General features: G+C 34.0%; 2 protein-coding genes across 2 annotated transcripts; both read left to right on the top strand.

Annotated features, from left to right (window-relative positions):
• Positions 1-1,918: 1,918 nt before the first annotated feature.
• On the top strand, positions 1,919-11,138 carry pnhd (pinhead). The gene is made up of 7 exons (XM_065262283.2): positions 1,919-3,030; positions 4,489-4,584; positions 4,845-4,978; positions 5,467-5,746; positions 6,171-6,352; positions 7,755-7,813; positions 10,621-11,138. The coding sequence occupies exons 1-7, from the start codon at positions 2,976-2,978 to the stop codon at positions 10,769-10,771; spliced, it is 957 nt and encodes a 318-aa protein (XP_065118355.1). The 5' UTR covers positions 1,919-2,975; the 3' UTR covers positions 10,772-11,138.
• Positions 11,139-13,954: 2,816 nt separating this feature from the next.
• On the top strand, positions 13,955-15,961 carry admp (anti-dorsalizing morphogenic protein). Its single transcript, XM_065262396.2, has 5 exons — positions 13,955-14,252; positions 14,603-14,739; positions 14,832-14,954; positions 15,233-15,428; positions 15,534-15,961. The coding sequence occupies exons 1-5, from the start codon at positions 13,955-13,957 to the stop codon at positions 15,959-15,961; spliced, it is 1,182 nt and encodes a 393-aa protein (XP_065118468.1).
• The last annotated feature ends 825 nt before the right edge of the window (positions 15,962-16,786 follow it).

Below are 16,786 nucleotides of genomic sequence, written 5' to 3'. Positions count from 1 at the left end.
AGCCACACGTGAGCTGGCCGGTCGAATAACGGTCTGCTGGTCCATGTAATCCAGCACACAGATTACTGACTCACAGATTTACATACAGACAGGTGACTGACCTCTACTGCCACAGACGACACAGATGTGAGATTACTGCCACCTGTCTATTATTTCACTGTCTGCTACAAGAACAAGTGCACTGTAGAGATTTGTGCTGTGTGAATTTAGTGCTGACCCAGCAAGCAATTTTGCATTTAAAACACGTCAAAAAGACATCCAAACACAGATGTCTAGGTTAAAACAAGGCAATATTTGGGCTCTCATTGAAAATGTAAAGGATTAGTCCACTTTCATAAAACAACTCTGATAATTTACTCACGCTCATGTCATCCAAGATGTTTATGTCTTTCTTTCTTCAGTCGAAAAAAAATTATGTTTTTTAGGAAAACATTCCAGGATTCTTCTTCATATAGTGGACCTCAACAGTTTACAGTTTTAATAAGTTATTTCAACTTTATTTTATAAGTTACCCTATACAGCAAAAAATAAATCTCTCTGGCCAAAAATATGTATAAAATACATCTTGTAGAAAGTAAAGCTTAATTAAATGTATTTTTGAATTTGAAAATATATTTAGTTTTAACTTCAATTTATTAACATACATTTCAATATACATTTCTAATTTTACAATCCATACAGCAAAAAATATATATTTTTTTTCTAGTCAAAATATAAAACTTTGTATAAAATGTATAAGTATGTATAAAGTATATATTTTTGCAGTTGAAAATATATTTAATTTTAATATTTTCAAACCTGTTATATTTAAAGGTTTCTAACAAGTTTTTCTTCCGATGTGATGTGAATATAAATACTTTACAATATATTTCAAATAAACAAAAAAATTGCCCAAAAATATATTGGTGAAAATACTTTTTTGTAAACATTTTAAATATATTTCAAAACATATATTTTTTGGCCATTTTTATTTAATATTTTTTTTATATGTTTTTGCTGTGTAGGACAGCAAGTCATCACTAGTCAAGATTAAAAAATGTAAGTTGGAATGACTTAAAAATATACTTAAAATTGAATAAATACTTAAAAATTTAAGCGGACATTTTTTACAGTGATAACTGTCTGCCAAGATGACAATGACAAGAGACAAGTCCTTATTTAAAGATCCAGTATGGGTTTTTAGCGACATCTAGCTGTGAGATTGCGAATTGCAATCTTGAACAGCTCACCCCTCAATTTCGAAACGGAAAGAGAAGCTATGGTAGCTGCCACAGGACAAACATGTTGTTTGACAAAAACAGTTTGTCCGTTTAGAGCTACTGTAAAAACATGACGGCGACTTCCATGTTAGGGAACCATAAAGAAAAACAGCTCATTCTAAGGTATTAACTCTTTCCCCGTTATCGACGAGTTAACTCGTTAATTAAGAAAAAAACATTTTCCTGCCAACAATAACGCTTTCCTGACGAGTTTTTACAATAATCTATAATTCTACTATAATCCACTGGTGGTCTTGCACAATTTATAAAAAACTGAAGCATTAGCTAAATCAACAATATTACAAATTCCGTGTATGTTTTGATCATCATTCTGAATCTGATCTCTAACAAAAGCCATTTACAAAAATGCTATTATTTTGAGCTTTCTGCACAAAATCTGGTAGTTTTTATGAAACCTACTCATATTTGAGAAGTAATAAAAAGAGAACAAATAAAGATAGGATTAATCTTTTTTCCATTTTGTTTGTTTGTTTGAAAGTAGAGGGTCTTTCTAAATTGCATTTATTTTAAACGATTCTACTAAAAGTCTCACATTGCACCTTTAAAATAGGAATTTCTTTATAGGCTTTATAATGACTGGGTTTGAATTGGGGTTGAAAGTTTTTCTCTTTGTGCTTGAGATACTATTTACATTATTGTTAAAATTAACATTCCTTTATTCCAAATCTGTGGGCCATCTAAATGTCCTTTCATCCTTTCTTTTCTTTTTGTATTCTTTGAAACTTCAAATGCTTCAAAAGGTCCCCAAGCTATTATCATGGAAAAATGGCTTGCTTATACTTAGAAGCAGGAGAAAGCCAACACGACATCAAAAACCATCGAAAAGAAACTAATATTGTTTGTGCTGGAGGAAAACAGTGAAGAAATAATCATGATTGATGAGCTGAGATTATAAAGGTTTTGTTGACTGGATTAGTGGATTAAACCCTGATGGTATCACAATAATCTTTTGTGTTTGCGAGGTGTAACCTGTGTTTAGTGATTACAGTGAGTGAGGTGAAAATAGCTCTGAAAGAGGATAACAACAAAACACAGAAACTAATCTCAATGCATGTATCAAATACACCATAGATAGATAGATAGATAGATAGATAGATAGATAGATAGATAGATAGATAGATAGATAGATAGATAGATAGATAGATAGATAGATAGATAGATAGATAACTTCCATCTTCCATTTAAAGCAAGTCTTACACACCATTTGTCATGATGTTGAATAAACACAAAGGCACGACTGCTCTCTCCAGGGGTCAGTGGTCCCACGCCGGGCACGTTTACTTGCTTTCACTCCGTTTTGTTTTAAGTTGAGGTGCTAAACACCTTCCCCCTGAGATAAAAGATGATTAATACCTTTGAACGAGGGCCGCTTAGTGGCCCAAAGTCCCTTAAGTACTTAATTAGTGAAAGGATGGGCCTGACCAACACACAAATCCAATGTGTTCTCACAATGAAAGACAAGGGGGTTTGGTTAAGGTGAAGATCTTTGAGAGGTTCCCCTTTGATGTTCTCCCCACCTAACAGCAGGCATTAGAGTGATGGAAATTTGATCAGCTCTTCACTTCACTTAACACCGACCGCAAGCATTTAGCCAGTGGTCGAAGGGGAAGTCTGTATAAATATCAGCGAGACGCCGCAGATCTCTGAGTAGAAGGTTTGAGAGCTGTGCATCTGTGTGAGACTGGAAATATTACTATGGATTTACTGCCATTGCTTGTGTTTCTTCTGCTTTGCGCTGTCCACCCGACCTGTAAGTATTAATTGATTGTTTCAATGATATTTTTATTCATTATAATGTTTGTTTATTTGTTGCCCCAGGCTATAGTCTTATAATATTATATATAGATTTCAATCTTTGACCTGACCTTGCTCAGTAAATATTAAAGATATCAAGGTTATCATAAACACATGGTTAAAAAATGCAGCATGAAGTTAAAACAACTTGTATTTGCAAGTTAATTTTAACCTACTATTTTAAGTTTTTGCTTGTGAAAAGTTGACATAACTTACAAAATCAAGTTGAAATTGTTTAACTTAATTTTTTAAGATAGAGTAACATAAAAATATTTGCTGATTTGACGAAAAATGCTGCATATTTTTTCAGTGCATGACTTAAGCTGGGTTTTCAGAGGCATGATCACATTTTTGTTCATTTTGTATATTTATTAGATGTGTATAGTACGTTTTCTGTCTGTCGTGTTTGCTTATTGTCTATAATGGTTGTCTATTGTACTAAGTGCAGATCTGACAGAGCTTCCCTTATGAAACTTAACCATGCACTGTAAAATAATGCAGCATTTTTGTCAAATTAACATATTTTTATGTTACTTCAACTTAAAAAAATTAAGTTAAACAATTAGACAATTTATGTCAACTTATCACTGGTCAAAACTTCAAATAGTAGGTTAAATTGACTTGTGTGGTTTTACTACAGTAAAAAAAAACATGGCTACTGAGGCTACTAAATGTAAACCATGGTTTTATTTTTAATAACCATAATTAAACCATGGTTACTGTAGTAAAACCATGGTTTTGCTAATAATAATCAATACACACAAAAAACATGGTTACTACACTTTTACCACAAATAAACATGGTTAATTTTCCTAAGGGTTGTACTCATATCTAATAAGTTAAACCACACATATTTAACAAATTGTTGTAATGGTTTACAAAAACCACAGTTAAACCATGGTTAATGCAGTAAAACCATGGTGTTGCTGATATTAATCAATCCCTTATGAAAATTAACCATGGTTTTATTGTGGTAAAAGTGTAACTATTGTTTTTTGGTGTATTGGTTGTCAAAACCATGGTTATTTTGTGGTAACCAATGTTTTACTAGAGTAACCATGGATTTTTGGTTATAACTGTAGTAGAACAATCATTAAATTTCGTAAGGGTTAAAAAAATTAACCATGGTTTTACTACAGTTAAAAAACATGGTTACTGAAGTAAAACCACATGGTTTTGACAACCATGGGTTTCAAAAACCATAGTTACACCATGGTTACTGTAGTAAAACCATTGTTTTGCTAATAGTAAGCAATACACCAAAAGAACATGGTTAGGGCCTACTACACTTTTACCACAAAAAACATTGTTATTTATGTAAGGGTCGGACATGGCATAGTACTAGCATTATCTGGTTTCTTATTATTAAAATGACCCTACGATCTAATATAATTTTCGTATGTTTGTGTTATAGTTACAGCTGCCGTGGGTAGAAACACAGAATCCAAAAACCTGTTCACGGAACGCGCGTGCTGCAGACGACAGAGTCACGTGATTTACATCGGCAAAGGTGAGTGAGCTCGCCCTCTAGCGGACGTGACCGGAAGTGATCGCTTTAACAATTTCAATATTTTTTTCATTATTGTATTGTTAAATATATATTTGTGTTTCGAAAATAATGTATGTAGTAAGATAAATCTAAATGTATTTTATATTTTCCAGGAAGGCAATTAAGCAAACCTGACAGATATTTAAATTCCATATGACAATTTACATGCTGTAGACCCAATTGTAATGTTATTTTTCATATCTTTTGATGTAAATAAACAGATATTTCTGGAAGTCCTGTGAATGTCGATGTTGGCGTGTGCAGAACGCACTGTGGCCAATCAACGCGTTCAACATCATTTGAAGCTTGGGCCTCCAAATATTCCTCAATGCTGGATTTCCTGCGGAACAAAAAGGTAAAGCGATTCCACATCTGACCACACGGTAGAGACATATCTCACTTGTTAAAATTTAAAACATGTATTACTAGAGATTATGCCTATTTTTAAAATAATTTATTGTTTCATTATACTTTTTAAAACAATACATCATAGTCTGCTGTTTTTAAAAATATATTTTTTGTAATTTATTCATTAAAGACAAATGCAACCCTTAATTTCTTTGTTTTTAAAGTTACAATAATGCACGTCCAAAAAGGCAGACTAAATCCCAGACTAAAATGCATGTTTGGGCTGCTTTATTTTAAAAAGACCTTGTCCTGACTAATTTTAACATAAAAAACTGTATTTTTTTGTAAGGTATTTTTGGAAAAACTTTTTAAATGACCTAATAAGAAAAAGGTCTAGTCCTGGATTAACTTGTACCCTGTCCGGTAAACCGCCCCAACGTGTTTTTTTTCACTGTATTATAGTCTTCTTTTTAATCTTTTCCGTCCCTATTATAGATGAGAAGTTTGCAGCCATCACCATTCTCGGGGACCGCAGACCCGATCCGGGGTTCTCCATCCTGTGGCCTGAGCTCCACCTGTGAGCCTGCTGGGATCCGTGTGGACCGAGTGATGCTTTTTGAAGGTCTGCGAGAAGTTGAGATCATTCAGGACTGCCACTGTGAAGCCAAAATGACTCAGTGTGTGCGAGCACCGGCACTCAAAACCTACTACTCAGAGACCCCATATGAGACGGTTGTAGATGTTGGGAAATGTGTGGGAATTAAAGGTGCACCGGGTAAGAATGTGATACAAATATCATTTAATTTTCATGTGAATTATTCTTTTAAACTCACTAATCATAACACATAATGGCCGCAAAAGTAAGTGGAAATTGTTGAATGAAAAACAAAATGTTTAATAAAAAGTAGAAAATGTTGTAGTATAGCATGAGGTAGTATACCACACTTTTCAAACAAATAATTTAAATAAAATAAGCAAACCAGATTTAGAAAAAAAGTATGTGACATTTTGAAGTTCTCAGACAGTAATGTGTTAAATGTCCCTAAGGAATAGAAAAATAAAATATAAAGAAATATACAGAAAAGAAAATATATGTTAACATTGTACTGCATATTTTATCCTATAGCTACTAAACAATTACCAGAACAGGTATAAATGTTTAAATAACGAACATAATAACATCAGCTATCATTTTACAGAAGGATTTTCATGCGTTCCCACCAAGTTTGATTCCACCCTCCTTGAAACTCCAAACAAAGTGGAATTGATCCAGACTGTCGCTGAATGTAAACTGATGGAGGGCTGCTACCGGATCCCATATGTGGAGTATCATTATGAGATCACATACGACAACGACGGAGTCAAAGTTGAAACTCTCAGGGTGAGTAAACCATAAAACAAATGACAAATAAATGATCACTTTCATCCACACCGACTGAGTTTGGACTGCACATGATGTTTGATCCACAACTTTAAGCATGTATGCACAATTTAAATGTTTTATTTTATTTTAATGGTTTCAATTTTTATTATATTGTCACTTGGCTGTTCAAACATTTTTTTAAACAAACTTACATTGGTTTATGTCAGGAAATACACATAATGCACATCTGATACCAAACCATGGCAAAGAGTCGACAGAGAAACTAGATTACAAGTTTACTATAATGTGACATTTTTGTTTTTGTTAAATGTTATTTTTAGAGAGATTTTTTTTTAAAAGTGCATGGATCAGTAAATAGCACAAATGAAAGCCGGTCAAAGGACTAACCAAAATGCTTTCTGACATTAAAGGGAGAGAGAGACCCAAAAGTGAAAATTTTGTATTAATTAATTTTTTATGATGAACAAAAAGGAAGATATTTTGAGGAATATTTGCAACCAAACCGTTCGTAATACTTCCATATTAGGAAAACATGTGGAAGTAAATGGGGCTCATGAACGGTTTGGTTACAAACATTCCTCAAAATATCTTTCTTCGTGTTCATCAAAACGAAAAAAAGAAATTTATTGAGGTAATTTTTTGGGTGAACTATCCCCTTAAATTTTGTATTGGGGATTTCATTATTTTTATGGTGAATATGAGTCATCTAATGCTCTGGCAAAAAATCTCACCCCATTAAATGCTGCAAGTTACAGGAAATCACTCATTTCCATGTGATCCTTGCCTAATACATTTCCCCCATTAGCAGAACACAAAGAGGATCTTGAGGATTTCCCTTCTCTATAAACATCCAATCCACATTATTCTGACTGGCACTTAAAATTGGTTATGTTTCCCAGACAGGGTTTAGATTAATCTAGGACTAAGCCTTAGTTATATTAAGACATTAAAGTAGTTTCTATCTTACAAAAAAACATTACAGGTGTGCATCTTGAGACAAAACCACAGCACTGATATATGTTAACATATGTCTATGTTTTTAAATTAAGGCAGCATAAACATGCATTTTAGTCTGGGAGCCCTGTACGAGAAACCGCCTCATAGTGTACTGTAAAGTGATATTTTTATGCAATTTATTATATGCATTCGATTAAGTCTTACATTATGTCCAGACTTCAAATACATCGATAAAGATCAAACAGGACAACCCTTTGCTTATTGAAGACATCTGTGGCAAATACTCACAGTCTCTCGCCACACTTGCAAAAGGTGTGAGGAAGCCACAAATGGTCCCTACATGTGCCAAATCAAAGCACTTAGCATGTTAACAGGCCGTCCTGCCATTCACAGCCGGTGGTGAACTGATTGCCTCTCTCTTGTGTTGCTAATTCTCTTACAGGAAATAGATGTTGGCAGATGTTTGGGGAGCTGCACCACAGGGAGTTGCTGTCTTCTCAGGTACACGACAAAACAATGAACCCTGCACACAGCTAAGCAAACACACCATCACACATACCCTATATAGTGTGCACTTAAATGCCTTTAAACCAAAGCAAAATTAGAGACATTGCAGACTGTATTTCATTAGCTTCATATGTCCAGTATAAAAAGTTTTATAAAACTTTTTACACTGCCCAGAACAAATGTAAAAAAGGACCCTAGTGGTCACTTGGGCACTTGCACATTTGCATCTACAGATATCATATTAGCAGTGGCGGCCGGTGACTTCTTTTTCGAGGGCGCTCGATGCAAGTTCGTCACAACATGTATTTTGCTGCAGATGCGTCTAAAGTATAGGATGTATAAGATATATCATTTCTAGATTTCTGTTAGGTTAGTATTTACTATGTTTATTACTATTTAGTATGCTTTATGATAAAGGATCACAACGCATAAAAATAGTCGTTAATCAACCAGGTAATATCATATGGTAGTAATATTCAAGGGTATGTAAACTTTTGCAATGGGTAATTTTTTTAAATTCAGTTATTATTCTGTGTTATATGCTAATCTGCTATGTGGTATAGCTAGTTCAAGATAGTGCTAAATGCAATTTGTGTGATCTCTTAATTTTTTGGCTGAACAAAAACATTTTACAGATTTTGCAACGGGGTGTAAACTTATGTCATCTGTATTTGTGAAAACTAATGCTATTCCTTACTACAATGCAACTGTTTTCAGTATTTTGACAATACCAAATAAAACTTAAACAGATGAATAAGAAAAAAAGTTTCATTAATATAGCACAGAAAACTCTTTAGATCAATTAATCTTGATAAACACTATATCTAAATCACTTTTTTGTATTTTTATTAATTTTTGTGTGTTTTATTTTTTAACTATTTATGTTTTGGTTAAATTTTAAATTGTTTTTGTGTTCTTGGGCTTCATACTGACACCTATTGGTGTTGACGCAGCATCACATGAAAGCTTTCACTGCAAAAAATGACTTTCTTACTTAGTATTTTTGTCTTGTTTTCAGTAGAAATAACTAAAAATTCTTAAATTTAGATGCTTTTTCTTGATGAGCAAAATGACCTAAGAAAATACGTCTAGTTTTAAGACAAATAATATACAATTTAAGTGAAATTGTCCTTAAAACAAGCAAAATTATCTGCCAATGGGGTGAGAAAAAAAATAGTGAAATAAGATTTCTTTTTTCTTAAACACTTAATTCAAGTTAAATTTAAAACCCCATTGGCAGATTTTTTTTTTTTTTTGCTTGTTTTAAGCACAAATTCACTTAAATTGTATATTTTTTGTCTAAAAACTAGTATTATTTTCTTAGGTAATTTTGCTCATCAAGAAAATACATATTAATTTAAGAATTTTTAGATATTTCTACTGAAAACAAGACGAAAATACTAAGTAAGAAAGTCATTTTTTGCAGTGTTCAATTACAAGAGCCACTGTGCCCGGCCTACATGGCAAAAAAATGACTTTCTTACTTAGTATTTTTGTCTTGTTTTCAGTAAAAAATTATTAAATTAATATGTATTTTCTTAATGGGCAAAATGACCTAGGAAAATAAGTCTAGTTTTTAGACGTAATATAAACTTAGATAGAAATTAGAAAGTTAGTGTTTACAACAATCAAAATAATCTGCCAATGGAATAAGAGTTTTTTTTCTTGAATTAAGTGTTTATGATAAAAGTAAACTTATTCCATTGGCAGATTTTTTTGCTTGTTGTAAACACTAATTTACTTAAAGTTTATATTTTTTGTTTAAAAACTAGACTTAATTTCCTAGGTCATTGTCCTCATCAAGAAAATACAATTCTTACAATCTTAATTTAAGAATTTTTAGATATTTTTACTGAAAACAAGACAAAAAAAAAAAACAAGTAAGAAAGCAATTTTTTACAGTGTATTCACTACACTGCAAAAAAAGATTTTCAAGAAAAAAAAATTCTTAGTTTTGTCTTGTTTTCAGTAAAAATATCTAAAAATTCTTAAATTAAGATGTATTTTCTTGATGAGCAGAATGAGCTAGGAAAATAAGTCTAGTTTTTAGACCAAAAATATCAAATTTAAGTGATTTTGTGCATAAAACAAGCAAAAAAATCTTACTGTAATACAGTACTGTGCAAAAGTCTTAGGCCACCACAACCAGCTTTGTTGTTTTAGCAAAGTTTTAATGTCCATACATATTTCTTTAACTCTTTTTATTATAATACAAACATAAAATACAGGAAATATGTACAAAATATTTAAAACAAAACTCAATTAAGTGGGACCTCTCTTGACACTAAACATATCTTGAGCTTTTGTGAAGAAACTGAAGTCCTGAAGTCGTTCGATAAAATTTAGAGATTGCTCATGTGGAAGGAGGGTTTAACCTAAATACTTGACACTTCAGATTATACCTTTATACAGTTTTTAATACTACACACACATTTCCTGTATTTTCTGGTGGAATTATATATGATCACTTTGCAAAAACAACAAATCTAATGCTGGCCTAAGACTTTTGCACAGTATTGTATTCATCCCTCACAATAATTCTGCTATAAGTGACTGTTAATGGGGGTTTATGAGATACAGCGGTCATGATAGAAAAAAGATTCTACACCACTAATATAATTGTACTCTTCATTTACATTTTACTACTATTACTACAGTACTACTTTATACATACTGTATTGTTTTTATATAGTGAAGTGGTACTTTATTGACCTTTAAATGTTGAAGTTGATTTTGTGAATGCAGCCAAGTGTTACCAACACATTCTCTTCTCAACTCCTTTCTTTTTTTTTTTTTTGCAGAAGTGCATCACACAAAGGGGAATGTTTGCTTCGGGCTGAAGGTCGAGGAAACGCTTGTGTACCTCAAGACTACGAGAGCCACACTTTCCTCAGTCAACACGGCCAAATCCGCACCGTTCTTGCCATCACTTCCTGTCTGTGTCAGTCTTAAACACACCGCCCACTACTGGAAGACTCAATCAACTGCAGGGAATTCAGAAGAAATTTCCCTCAATGTTGCACGGCTCGCACGTCAAACACTTTTATAAAATCATGGAGCTTCACAATGCCATAGCAATGATCACCAACACTTCTGAAAATCTACCATCCTGCAGAGTTCACCTCAAACCCCAAACAAACACAACTGAACCTGCAAAACAAGCTTTTCATGGCTACCTAAAAAATTAAAGGCAGGTGTGTTGATGAAGGGTTAAAACCAAAGTCTCCAGAAATGGGGTTGTTGCCATAGAAGAATCATTTTGGCTAAATGTTTCCAATAAAGAACCTTTCATTCTGTTTTACAAAAGGTTCTTTGTTGTAAAAAAGGTTCTTCAGATTATAAAAAGTTAAGAACGAACCTTTGACTGAACGGTTCTTTGAGGAACCAAAAGTGTTTCTTCTTCAATCTTTCAATCTGAAAGTATGCGTTCACTGATGCCAAACATTTCTGTAATATATGTAAATTATGTAAAAAGTAATTTGTAAATAAAATCTATGTCATAACCAAAAAGCAGACTGCAGCCTAGTCTTTTGATTAAAGGACACACTAGGCATAAAAAACTAAGGAAAGTTATACATGCAAACCATGTCACAGTTTTAAATCACATTACAAATCAACCTATAATTAAGGCATTAGCAAGCAATGTAAATGACAAAAGAGGTTTCATATTCAAATTAGCCATACTGTAATCCCGAATAAGTCATTACACTGTAAAAAGTTGGATCCACTTAAAAAATTACTTTAGTTAAAAAAATTACGTTTATTCAACTAAAAATTTCCCTTTATGTGAAAAATTTAATTTGAATAAACTATTTTTGTAAAGATGCAAACAGAAAATACTGTAAATATGTAGACAAAATTAAAAACAAAACAAAAATTCAGAAACATCTCTCTTTTTTAATATCATAAAAATTTTACGTTTTTTAAAGTTAAACCAACTTTTAATTTCTCAATTTAAGTAAAAAAAAGGAATAAGGTGAATTGTTTTTTTTATTACTTAAATAATCTTAATTTAAACATTTTCAACTTAAACATTTTAACTCAAAGTGAGAACATTTTATTTGAAAAAAAGTTGTTTTTTTAAGTTGATCTAACTTTTACTTCACTTAAAAAATTTCTGTAAAAATTACAGTATTACTGGGTATTACTGGCAACTAGCTGCAAGTAATTTCCTGTAGATTTTACATTAATGTTATTACTGGCAACAGTTTGTTTAAAGTTAAATGAACATGAAACATTTTCAGTATTTATATTCTACAGTAAGTTACTGGCAACCAGCTGAATAATTACAGCTATTTTTGATTTTCAAGAAAAAAAATCTAAGTATTTTTGTCTTTTTTGAGTAAACATATCAAAAAATTCTTAAACTAAGATGCTTTTTCTTGATGAGCAAAATGACCCAAGAAAATAAGTCTAATTTTTAGAACAAAAATATCAAATTTAAGTGATTTTGTGCATAAAACAAGCAAAAAAAATCTGCCAATTGGGTAAGCAAATTTTTCTTGAATTTAGTGTTTAAGAAAAATGTTCAAGAACATTTTTTTTGCATGTATCTTATCAAAAAGCTTCACCCTTATATGCTTTTATAAGATACTTAAGGAGTTCACATCTTTTCTGGGCTATGACTGCATTTTCTTTAATATGATGTCTGTCTGTCTGTCTGTCTGTCTGTCTGTATGTCTGTACTATGAGTTAGATTTTGCAAATTATGGGAAAAGGGTGACTAATATAACAGAGTACTGATTTATTTGGGATGCATTTAGCCAACAACATATTTCCCACAGTTACATTTAAAGTAAGCTAATGTCATGGTTTTGATCAGTTTACTAATATTATATAATAGTTAAAAAGACAGACAGATATCGAACAGTATATATATCTACAATAAATAGATTATATAATTGTCTCCTGTCTGACTATCTATACACAGTACATAACAGCATGGTATGAACAAGTCTTTCCTTCATGTCATGTTTATTAATCTAGCACGTGATACGTCCAAATGTAACATTTTGCTTTGTTGCAGATGTGTGTGACTTGTGACATGTATGTGAACACATGGATGGTATTTGCACCAGCACGAGTCTTTTGAAGATGTAGACGGTATAAAATGTAACAATGTTTTTGTCAGCTTGTCAATGACACATATACAATGACTTGAAGTTTGGAGAATCAAATCAATCACATGGAAAATGAAATATTAACTATTTAATTATTTAAAGACTCTGGAGGAAAGCCCAGTGCAAACCATTAAGCTCATCCAATCAGTAAGTATTAGGATATCTTAAAAGTGCTAGACGGATCAAGAAATGAAAACGCATTGTAATGAGCCACTAATGAAAACAAACAATTAGCTACAGCACATCAGATTAAAATGAATCTTAACCAGCAGAATCCCTCACACTTTCATTAACATTATCTATTGATTTAAACTAAACGAGGAACGAGCCTGCTTATGCTAATATCCATTAATGCTTTCATTAACATATCAGATTCGAAATCCATTGGCTCTTCAAAATCAGCTGATTTTTATGCGCTTTGGCTAAAATCCTGTTTGAGCAGGTGTGTTTGCCATTAACATTAAAACACAGGGCACATGCTGGAACCTTTTCTCGGTGTTTGTCGAAATAATTGTTGTTCCTGTATCACATTATCCTCGTTTGTTTCGATTAATGGATCCACTTTGAATGAAGTTAACCACCTGCGGTGCGCAAACGTTCTTGCTGTGCGTAACAGATAACCCTTGGGTCTCCAAATGCGCTTTATGTGGCACAAAACACACTAAAATAGAATATAGTTTAACAAATGTATATATTTAACTTAAATATTCATGTTTTTTTTAGAGAGCAATACAAAGGCAAAGTTGAGAAACACTAATTTCCCCCAGGATCTCTCCAGAGGAGCACCGCTCCAGTTCGCACCCCGTTAACAGCTCCAATTAGATTTGCTTTACATTCATTGATTGTTGATTTACATTTGCGACTTAATAGCGGGTCTTTATGGCTGTTGACCGAGGACTTTAGACAAAGAGCTTGCCTACATCATATAAAACCTTGCAAACTGCTGCTGGTTCAGTCAGAACACTTCCAGCTCCAAAGAACATCTCTGAGGATTTGCGCACTAGCACCGGTGAAAATGTTGCCAATAGTGATCTGGATCTCACTGGTGGGATTTACCATCAGCAGACCGTCTCTCAATTACCTGGAAAACCACTCGGCGGTGGAAAACGAGTCTGGAGAAGTGCGTACAGAGGCGATCAAGAGGCTTTTGGAAGTGTTTGGGATGGATGATCCTCCCGCAGCTCTGTCTCGGGGACACAAACAGCCACCGCAGTATATGTTGGACCTGTACAACACCATAGCTGATGTGAATGGGGTCACCAAAGATCCATCTCTCCTGGAAGGAAACACAGTCCGCAGTTTCTTCGATAAACGTAAGACGCGCATTTTCGTTCTCATTTTGACGAGGGACTGCGTAAATAAAGGCACGTTTGAGTTTGAGGAATTAAAAACAAAGTTTAAATCTGAATAATAGCTTTATTTTACACATGTTGTACATGTATTGAAGATTTTAAAGCTGTGCGTAAAAACTTAACTCCGTGCGTAATTGCGCAAGTCAAGGCGCAATGGTTAGCGTATATTCAAAGACTGTGGCTAAATAGAACAACGCTTCCCAAAAGTGTGACTGTATACAGTTCCTGTTTACATTAAAGACTTTAAGCCCTAACTAAAAAATGTAACAATCTAACCTCTTGTGTCACAATCTTTGTCCATTTCTGTTTAGTGCACAGCGACCTTGTCGAGTTTCGCTTCAACCTGTCCACAGTTGCAAGGAGTGAGAAGGTCCTCACAGCTGAACTTCATCTGTTCAAGCTCAGACCTCAAGCATCGCTCACCTTTAACAGACATCACTTCTGTCAGGTAAGATTTTTAATCTGTGGCACATTAAGAGAGAGAAATCTTTCCTTTAGGTGTTCAGATGAATGATTTTAGTGATGGTTTCTCTTCTGCAGGTCAATGTTTACCAGGTTCTTGATAGCAGCAAGATGAACATCTCTCAAGGGAGAAAGCTGCTTTCTTCTAGACTGATTCCTGTTCACTCCAGTGGCTGGGAGGTTTTTACCATCACACAAGCTGTAAGTACTTAGTATTTAATTTATTCACAAAGCAGATGTTTTTATTCAAAGTGAAATACAAATGAAGAAGCAGATGTGAGGGTGAAATAATCTGGGACATTTTTGCCAACAAATGAGTCATCGTAGTTATGGTAATGTTAACATAGACTTGCTGTAGATATAAAACCAATGGACAAAAGTGCCTGCTAAATGTTTAAATGTAATGTAAACTTTTGTTATGTGCATATCCTTGTGTCTATTTGAGCAATGTTATGAATATGCAAATATTTTTTGTACAGGTGAGGTCCTGGATGTCCGATGAGGGCAGTAATCTTGGTCTCCTGGTCACGGTGAGAACTCTTGCAGGCCTTCAGATGGACCTGAAAACTGTACGTTTTGCATCAGGCCAGAATCACCACCACAGTAAGCAGCCCATGCTGGTTCTCTTTACTGATGATGGCAGACGGGCTGCATCTCTGGAGGGCGCTCCTAAAGGTACAGAAGTAATCAAAGCTTATAAAAATTCTTACAGAGCAGACGTTTTTTCTAGACTTGCTGTAGTTTTCCATTGTTTAAACTAAAATCCTCATTTTTTTCCAGGTTCAGAGATATCTACTGCCGGATCCAGTCTTCCATTCCCCAACCCTCATATTCCATCACCCGCCCGTCGCATCGCTCGCTCCACAGATTACGATGAGAACGGTGAGAAGATGTCTTGTCAACGGCTGCCTCTCTATGTGGACTTTGAGGAGATCGGCTGGTCTGGATGGATCGTTTCTCCACGTGGCTACAACGCGTACCATTGCAAAGGTTCCTGCCCGTTCCCGCTGGGACAAAATATGAGGCCCACAAACCACGCCACAGTGCAGTCTATCATCAACGCTCTAAAGTTAACCAAAGGCATCGAGACCCCGTGCTGTGTACCAGACAAACTGTACAGCATTAACCTGTTGTACTTTGACGATGATGAGAACGTTGTTTTAAAGCAGTATGATGATATGGTAGCGGGCAGCTGTGGGTGCCATTGAGCAACTTTACTGATCTCTGTACAATCTAAATGCAGATCCTTAATGTCAGAAGTGTTATGCCACGTTGGATTATAAAAAAAAACATGGACTGGATTATTCTGGCAAGAAATACAGTTGGATCTTGCTAAATTGTAAAATATGTAAATAGATAAATTTTAATATATGGAGAAGCTCAAGTTGGTGACTCTTAAAAGATGTAAATTTGTATATTGCATGTTGGGAACTATTATAAAGTCTAAATAAATTCTTACAAAAATTGACAGAGTTAGTCCTTAAATATTTTGCTTTACATTACCTTATATTTTTTATATAAATATATACTTTAAGCTGTCACTGGGACAGTACCCTTTAAAGGACCCTGATATGTTCCATTTTGGTACACATGTGTGTACATTTGGTAACGTTACTAATATTCCCTCTTTGGTCCCAATGATGTACAAACATGAACTCTTTAGGTGCAGAGGTGTACTTTTTGAAAGTGTACCGTCCCAGTGACAGCCAGGGACCAGTTTTTGACAATTTTGACAATCATTTTGGATTAAACCGTCTAACAACAAATGCATGAATATAAATTAATCAGTCGGATTATATAGGAAATGTGCCAGCAAAGGCAACAGGTGACATGTGGAGTGCTGTTGATATCGCTCCTATTGTGCTCAGAGGGAAAGTAAAAGTACAGGGAGAGAGAGCGAACGTGTTGTAAAGGGTAACCGGTAAACAGGTGCAGGGCTTCAACATGATCAACTGATACCATAAGCTCTGTGCCAACCAATTAAACTCACAATGGTGAGACAATGCATGATGCTTGCATATTTAATGCAAACT

The sequence above is a fragment of the Paramisgurnus dabryanus genome, chromosome 6 (assembly GCF_030506205.2).
Source record: "Paramisgurnus dabryanus chromosome 6, PD_genome_1.1, whole genome shotgun sequence".
Classification (NCBI taxonomy): domain Eukaryota; kingdom Metazoa; phylum Chordata; class Actinopteri; order Cypriniformes; family Cobitidae; genus Paramisgurnus; species Paramisgurnus dabryanus.
This window is presented reverse-complemented; position numbering and strand designations above follow the sequence as displayed.